Source organism: Sphaeroforma arctica (assembly GCF_001186125.1).
Source record: "Sphaeroforma arctica JP610 unplaced genomic scaffold supercont1.14, whole genome shotgun sequence".
In the NCBI taxonomy this organism is placed as follows: domain Eukaryota; class Ichthyosporea; order Ichthyophonida; genus Sphaeroforma; species Sphaeroforma arctica.
This window is the reverse complement of record NW_014040544.1, coordinates 162,167-170,465: the sequence shown is the minus strand read 5'-3', so window position 1 is coordinate 170,465 and position 8,299 is coordinate 162,167. Positions and strand designations below refer to the sequence as shown.

General features: G+C 41.2%; 2 protein-coding genes across 2 annotated transcripts; both read left to right on the top strand.

The window, feature by feature from the left end:
* Window positions 1-436: 436 nt before the first annotated feature.
* On the top strand, window positions 437-4,119 carry SARC_00467 (hypothetical protein). Its single transcript, XM_014305857.1, has 4 exons — window positions 437-585; window positions 1,602-1,778; window positions 3,250-3,349; window positions 3,891-4,119. Exons 1-4 carry the CDS (start codon window positions 490-492, stop codon window positions 4,097-4,099), a joined length of 582 nt encoding a protein of 193 aa, XP_014161332.1. The 5' UTR covers window positions 437-489; the 3' UTR covers window positions 4,100-4,119.
* A 2,191-nt stretch (window positions 4,120-6,310) lies between these two features.
* SARC_00466 (hypothetical protein) lies at window positions 6,311-7,066 on the top strand (the record flags this gene model as incomplete). The annotated part of the gene is made up of 2 exons (XM_014305856.1): window positions 6,311-6,469; window positions 6,695-7,066. 2 exons carry the CDS (start codon window positions 6,311-6,313, stop codon window positions 7,064-7,066), a joined length of 531 nt encoding a protein of 176 aa, XP_014161331.1.
* Window positions 7,067-8,299: the final 1,233 nt, after the last annotated feature.

Genomic DNA, 8,299 nt, shown 5'->3' with positions numbered 1-8,299 from the left:
GTATGTCTGTCTGTTTGTATGTATGTATGTATGCATGTATGTACGTATGTATGTATATTATATATATACATATATATATATATATATTATGTGTGTGTGTGTGTGTGTGTGTGTGTGTGTGTGTGTATACGTATATGTATATATATGTATATATATGTATGTATATGTATATGTATACATACATACATACATATTTATATATATATATATACATATATATATATATATATATGTGTGTGTGTGTGTGTGTGTGTGTGTGTGTGTGTGTGTGTGGGTGTGTATGTATATGTGTATATATATATATATATAATATGTGTGCGTGTCCTGTCACCCACATCTTTTATGTCCGTAGTGTTGCTCACAGCTGTGTTATACATCCATACATCATTCAGCTGTGTATACAACCCTTTCTCATAATCCCTACTCTCATCCATAGGTTTGCTGACCATCTCCTCGTGGTACACTATCTTCCTATCGCCCACCTACTTCATGTCTGTTGTTTGGACTGCCGCTGCTGTGTACATGGTTTATGTGTCACATAACGTTGAGGAGGATGTGGCACTGGAAGAACGAGCTCAGTTAAGGGTAAGCGCAGTTGCTATTCTGGGTGAGCGCATGGATGAGACGAACTTGGTTTTTATAGATATATCAAGTGTTGCGAGAAGAATTTCGATTTATATATATATATATTAATAGTGTTGCAACTGAGAGACTCCGTGTATGGTCTGGGGTTGTAGATCACCATTGAGCTGTGAATTGGTTTTCAGCGGTTTATTTGTTTGTGCAAGAGTCAATCATTTGTGGCGTTTTAGCCTTAGCCATCGTACAGGACGTCCCATCTATAGATAAACAGTATACATATGGATATCTCAACTCCTTCTTTTGAAGATTCGTATATTGTAGTTCTATAAGACTATGGTTATATGTACCGTTGTACCTTGAAGTAACACATGGACGCATACAAGGGCGTGTATACATATGTAAGTGTAGATACGTGTGACTGTAGATATGTGTGGATATATGTATATTTGGATGTAGTTATGGGCAGTCGCAAGCGTGCGCGCCGTAGTCAAAATTGTATTGGGGACTACGTCTAAATCAATTTAACGCCGCAACACGCGTGCACTGTATGTGGTTCCTAGTCAGCGTTATATACATCTGTAGGTGTTCTACTCAGTCTGCCTATTGGTACAGGGAAGACAGGCGTAGATCAGTTAGGTCAGCACCTGGTTACCAAACTCCTTTGAATATAACGCTATAACAGTAACGACGCGATTAACCCGGTCCGTCTGAAACACTGTAGTTTGTTGGTGTGCTGCAGTTACATCTCTGCACGGGATGTGCTCGCACGTACTATAGGGGCGTGGTGTGGTGTGTACATGTGTGATAGGAAGCATAAGCCAGGCATATTTTGCTACACAGCGTTAGAGTATACGATTTGCAGAAGACGAAGACATCAATCAGAGATATCGTCCAAGCGTGTGCACATGGCCCATCTCCGACTACACCTACACACATTCATGTTCCACGCCGTCACCGTGGCAACCATCCAACCTCCCCCCCCCCCCCCCCCCCCCCCGTTTCCCCCTCTACTTCCCCAGAGAGAGCGCAGAACCAAACTCGCAAAAATGCGGTACGACGAAAGGGTGGCCCGGGGCACTGTGTGTGGTCTGGCTGATGATGTAGACGTGGCTACCGCTGAAGTACCACACAGCGATGACCCTGTGATTGTCGTGCAACCTGCGTCCCCGGGCGTGATGAGTGCATCAGAGGCGCAGGTGTGTGTGTGTGTATGTATGTATGTGTGTGTGTGTGTGTATATGTATGCATGTGTGTGTGTGTGAGTGTGTGTATGTATGCATGTATGTGTGTGTGTGTGTATGTCTGCATGTATGTGTGTGTGTGTGTGTGTGTGCTTATGCGAAGATAGCAATGGTTCTAGCTAGAGTGTGCCGTGCGGCTTATTTTTTGCTTGTGCGTGGGTGGGTGTGTTTAGTATCGAAGCGTTAGGCACGCATGAGGGGTCGGTGGTTGGCGTACATGTTGACTTGTAGGGGTTACCTCGGCGTGTGACTCAAGTATGCTGTACGCGTTCTAGAAAGCTTCATAATACACTTCTATGCGCAGTGTCTATGCCTGCAGAACGACGCCAAAGGCCTGTTCGCACATGCAAATGTGTATTACGGATATCTAATATATGTTTTCATATCGATTTTACCTTAGCCTGATTTCAGCGCTTGAGCACATACAAAATCATAATGCACGGCGTGTGTGCGTGTGTGGATGTTAGGGTTCTAGGGTTTAGGGGTTTAGGGTTGATTTGCATCTAAACGGGTTCCGCCAGCTAGGATGGCCATGTACCACCAGGCTCACTGGATGTATTGGCGTTCACCAGGAAATTACGCGTGCGCCTGTTTGGGAGCGTATCTGTTTTGGTTTTAAGACAGCTGTTGTAGCCGTTTACTGGCGTCGATCAGGCATACGCCTATACTGAGGCAATAGGCGGCACCAGATGTGTATCATTATGTAAGCAGCAATTTCTAAATAGCCGGGTGTTGCTGAATGAATATCGGACGTGTATGGTTTGAGATAGCGCTCGGGCAAAAGGAAACACAGAAGCAATTGTGCAAGTTTTGCTTTGTCGCTTTACTTCAACGTAGGCGTATATTATGTACGCGATAGCAGTTTATTGTACTATTGTATGTAGTATTAGCTCGTTATGCTTATCGTTGCGTCCAGTTGATCTACCGATGCTCGTGTTTTACATATCCGACTTGTTCTTAAGGAATCATCACCCGCGTACTTTTTTGTGAATCTTCTTGAATACACGCGTATGCATTCAATCCGCGACCTCTGACGATTTATAAGCTATTACGATTCATACATTCGCCATAGTATACGACTTATGCTTCCCTCAATATCGATACGCGTGATATGTCATTCCACCGCTTTCACATTTGATTGCACCACCTTTGAGCATAGCTGGATGCATCATCATGTCGCGTAGATGCTGAAACTCGAGGTACACAGTTATAATTACCATCGTGCAGCTGCCAGAGTCCTATTGACCAAGCACACAACTGCCACCGTGGCCGTGTTGCCTCTTATATCTCTCATTTTATGTGACGCATGACAACGGAGTTCATATGCGTTCATTCACCATGACCAAGCATACTACCGTTGCGTTGAAAAAGGTTAGATTTCTCACTTACTCAATACCAAGTGGATCTGTTCCTGATTGCCTTATAGGCCCTTATTGTGACTACTGCTGCACATCCTGGTCGTAAAGAGAGCGATGTCATCAGTTTCTCAAGCGTTGAATCCCCGAGGGCAAACGTGCTGAGCCAGGGTATGTTATATCATAAATCTAAATGAGATTGTGTATGTGCAAGAGTTTTTTCTGTTCTATTCACTGCGTATCTTTACACACATCTGTCATGAAGAACGAGCCCGAAACTATCTGATGAGTCTCGCAATATTGCCTGGATGTGCATTTTACATTATCGGCATGAATTTGCTAATGCACAACTGAGTATGTTAGCTGACCGTGTCCAAAAGTCGCCTACTGTTACCTTGGCGCTGGATAAGTGCTATTGTATTTAGTACGCTTTATGCTGCTGTACGAAACGTGCCGATTTCTTGGGGTGTTGATTCGATGATACACTTTCCTATGCTGCACTGCATTATAATATATTTCCTTTAGGTTTGCAATCTACGACTTTTTATCGGCAGCTACCATTTGTTTATATCCAAAATTTTACATGGGATATCTATTGGAATCTTTTTTTTATCAGAGGAGTACTAGGTAATAGTGAAAAAGCGATGGAAACTTCGACTGCTTTCAAGTAATTCCATGTTTCCGATTCGATATTTTGTACATCGTTATGCAGTCGTACAAGACGCGGCCCATTTATCAGGCGAAGCAAAGAAGGATGCGATTCAATCTAGTCTTAGCGATCAATCAAGTAGGCTGGCCAGCGCTATCGTGTACGGCGACACACCATCGCATTATATCGAGTCTAGTGACGACTCAGATGGATCGTACCACTCGGCTGTTGGTGCAGTGAATACCTCAGACTCGACTTTAACAGGAGAATAAAAACGAAATTAATCATGAACCATTACATCATATTGTGTGGCGAACTTCTCATGCTTGATGGCTATATTATATATATATACTTGCAACATACTATTAGCGGGTGTATTATAATCGACTTACTGCTAAAATATAGTCTATGATGATTTGCTCTTGCCAAATAAGCATTCTCTGAGAACGCTGCAGATATGTCCTGCAAGTGAATTTTCTTTAGGATGTACACATATTAACATGGTAACAAACCAAGTAATTTACTGTATCAAGGACATTATGAAGAAATACCGAGATATCTAATGATGTCATATGTAATATTCTAAGTGGTCGTACAATGCGCTACTGTGAGTGTACTGTAAATTCTGCGCCAGTAATGTTGGCGTACATGTCGGCAGGTGGCAGAAAGTGTTGAGGTATGATGACTTTTGGGTAGTTCAGATAGTTTACTCTCATATGATACCGGTGATAACTTCTGCTGGCGTTTATGTTGTGGACGGCGCTCGCGATATTGTAGCACTCCACAGGCTTTCGCTGTAGAATTCACAAAGATTATCGCAGCAAAGCATAATACATACAATAAGAAAAATGCCGTACAGCTGACTGTATTGGATTATGGACGTCGATTTGATCAGTGACGATTCAAACAGATCACTGCAGATAGCCGACATCGGAGATACCCACCTGTTCTATATATAAATAGTTTGATATCCATTATTTTATAAGAACAAAAATTAGTTGTATATAATGTACACGGGTACACAACATCGGATCCATCATAATCCAAAGGGCTATAGGAGTGGCAAACATCAAACATTGGGCAGAGGAGACAACCGGGGATTTTTACTATTGAGGTTGGCCCCAGAGGTCCATGAAAAAATATTATTACATATCGGCAGATCGACGATTCAAATTCTTCGCACTGACGAGTGGGCTGGCACCATATGAGGTCGCGACATCTCTGAAAAATGTTGTAAACAACCGTCGCGACGTGTCGGCTGAAACACGTCGTATGTCGCGTAGACATACGTACTCGACTTGTTGTCAACTTGTCATCATACAGTCGGAAAATTTTCAGAATTTTCTTGTTCCCCCATTGGTAATCGATGAAAGGTCCCGTGGTGATTGGCGAAATTTTCAGATATTGATGATTCAGAAAGTCTTATTTCTTCAATCCTGAGTCGGCCATTGGACATGTCGCGTAGCGCGACATGTCGCCAACAAGAATATGTAAACGACTAAACGACCGTCACCGGTCGCGACGCTTCGCCAACGACTATTTAAATATTTAGACATGTCGTTTATTGTCCAGTTCGGGACTGGTAAAATTCTCAAGCAACGTCTTGCTTTTTTTTTTACCTGTACATACATATTTTGTTTAAAAAATTAAAAAATATGGAGGGAGGAGGGGGGATATTTTTAATTTTGTTTTTTTAAAAAGAACTTTTTCATAGCCTCCATATACATACCTTATTTTTTAAATCTGAAACAGTCAATGACTCTAAATTAATTCTATATGACTCTATTACTCGTGATACTATATACAGTGGATCCTCGCTAGTTGTCAATTGTTTAGTTGTCCATTTTGATAGATGTCAACTTTCATTTTCGCATCGGTCAATAATTTTTTTCAGTACTATCATTAGCTCTACTGCTGACAGTATATCCCTTTTGGTATAGAAGGACTGAATATCATATAAAACAAATCATTTCTCATGTATAGAATTATGGGCCACGCTACCATGACGACACACACTCGTTCCTCGGTGCAAATATAATTACAAGTACGTACAGAATATTTTTAAATTATCACAGTTGTATACACATACACCCTTTTACACGCATAACTATCACGATGTCTAGCACAGGTAAAAGTAAGTTCGTAGAGTTAAATATGGAAAAGAAGAATCTCAAATATGATAGGTTTGGTTACCAATGTATTTTAATGGGTGATTTATGATTTTAAGACCATTTTTGAAGAAGAAAAACATCATCAATGTAGCATCAATTATGCATCTATAGCTCGTCCTGTAGCATCACTGTGACAACGACAACGAAACGTAAACATCTTTGTATCGTATAGTCAGCCTAGAGGAGACCGACTTTTACAGTTTTGACCACATTTTTAAGTGACCGAACTACCGTATTTGTTATACTACGTTCTTTATAGGTTAAATCAACTAAAAAGCAACTTAGTTTACTTTTTTTTTCTTTTTTACAACGATGACGGGACCCGAGACTAAACCGTTGCCTACGGTGGGTAAGCAAGCCTGTGACCAGCTGCTGAAACGGTTGCTTGGAGCCATTTGCCATTTGACCAAGCTATGTGATAATGTGGATACAGCACGTGCCAAGCAACCTGCACCCGTAAATGACGAGAAGGTGTGAATCCATTTGAAATTGGCACATTTGCTTTTGGAGGCTCAGTACTCAATCCGAACCTTGAGTAGACTTAGCCGAGCCCTGGCATGGATGCGGATCAAGCAGGACACTTGCTTATGTTGATGCATGTGAAGGAGGCAAAGGAAAAGAGCCGCCTGATTCAAGAGCAACTCCACCAACTCCGTCAATTGCCCCTGATAGATATTGACTCCTCTATGCCCCCAGGACACGGCCCAGGCGACAATAGATGATGATTTTTCTGAGACTGAGGTCAAACCAACAGTACAACACCAATTGGCTACTCAATACCCAACACAGTCAGAGTTGTCACCAACCGACCAGTCACCTGACAGCAGGGCTATCGACATGATGCAAATTAGTCCGGTGAAGCGCAGGGTTAGTCGCACGAAGACCGTACCTCAAGTGGCACCTTACGAGAATGTCCGTATTACGCGCAGAGAGCGGTTGCTGAAGAATGTACAAAATCGAGCCCAGACAATTCCGACTCCTGATGAGATGCCGGCTGATGGTCCGGATTGGTATCAGAAATCAACAATGGTGAAATCGCCTGAAGACTTTCTCAATAACGGTAGATAGACGGACACCCAAGGAATGGCCACGTAATCCACAGGGCAGCTATTATTTGGATAATCCGCAGAAGATACAGATGCATGCGTTTATTTTGGATTGGCATAAGAATGCAAAATTTCATAAACTAGACTCATGTGCAGATAGGCCTCCATATGGCGCTACAGAAAGAAGGAGCACCCAAGGCACTAATAGATTTTATCGCGGAGAACGAACAAAATTTGCAGTCCCATGTCGTTTCAGGACGCCACTGCTTATATTGTACGCACACACGAACAAGATCTGGATGGTATTGCATACAAAAATGTATTGGTTTTCATGAAGTTAACCCCTTGGTGCCGCTAGAGACACTTCAAAATGAGCTATATAGTTATATAGCATCAATCTCCCTTAGGTGTATGTTAGTAAGTATTAAAGGGGTACAAAGACTAGAGTGGTTGTGTTTATGGTTAAATCTTTAAAAAATAGAAAAAAGATGGTATATGAAAAGACTAATAAGTCATATTGGAAGATATAGCCCAATTGTAGAGTAGTAATATTTTTACTAATTTAGTTAATTGTGAGTTTGGGGCCGATTTTCTCAAGAAGACCTCTATCTATTAATTTGTAAGATATTAGGTAGCCAAAGTGTACAGTGGTTTTAGCAATAAAGGAATTATGAATAAAATCTATATAACATCTGTTGGATAAAATTGAGTAAAGTTGATGATTAGAAATTTTAATAGAAAATAAAAGTGGATTAAAAGCATAATAAGTAAGTATAGATTAAAAAGGCCCCAGAAAGGGAAAATATAATGGTAGAAACTCGGATTATATTATAGTAATATGTCTGGGCAAAATAGTTAAAGAGTTATTTCAAAAATTCGTAGCCATTCCTACGAAACTATCTCTAGTAAAATATCCTTTAAAAATACTAAGGAAAGCTAAAGAAACCAGGATGATTATAAGATGAGATGAGATGAGATACTTCCTTGCGGATTCTTATAAACCCGAAAGGGTAGGGTATGATGTCTACATATCCAATTTATAGCTGACTAAAAGGAAGAGATGTATATTTTTACCCATAAGCAGATGAGACATGATATTCACTGTGTCTGGGTATATAGGGAATGATCGTGATCGGTAGAGAGCAATCTAGATTCCTCCCGGGGGTCAGGATAGTGAAGGAATTGTTATTTAGCTAAGAAGGAGAGGGAATGGTGCTGCCTGCGGAAGCCCTTGCTTCCATAGGATTGCGGCTTA

Excerpts from the sequence above, each read along its gene's own strand:
- SARC_00467 (XM_014305857.1), top strand. The coding sequence starts at position 490 with ATGTCTGTTGTTTGGACTGCCGCTGCTGTGTACATGGTTTATGTGTCA. Across the intron at positions 586-1,601 it reads AAGAACGAGCTCAGTTAAGG|AGAGAGCGCAGAACCAAACT; the intron begins GTAAGCGCAGTT and ends CTACTTCCCCAG. Across the intron at positions 1,779-3,249 it reads TGAGTGCATCAGAGGCGCAG|GCCCTTATTGTGACTACTGC; the intron begins GTGTGTGTGTGT and ends ATTGCCTTATAG.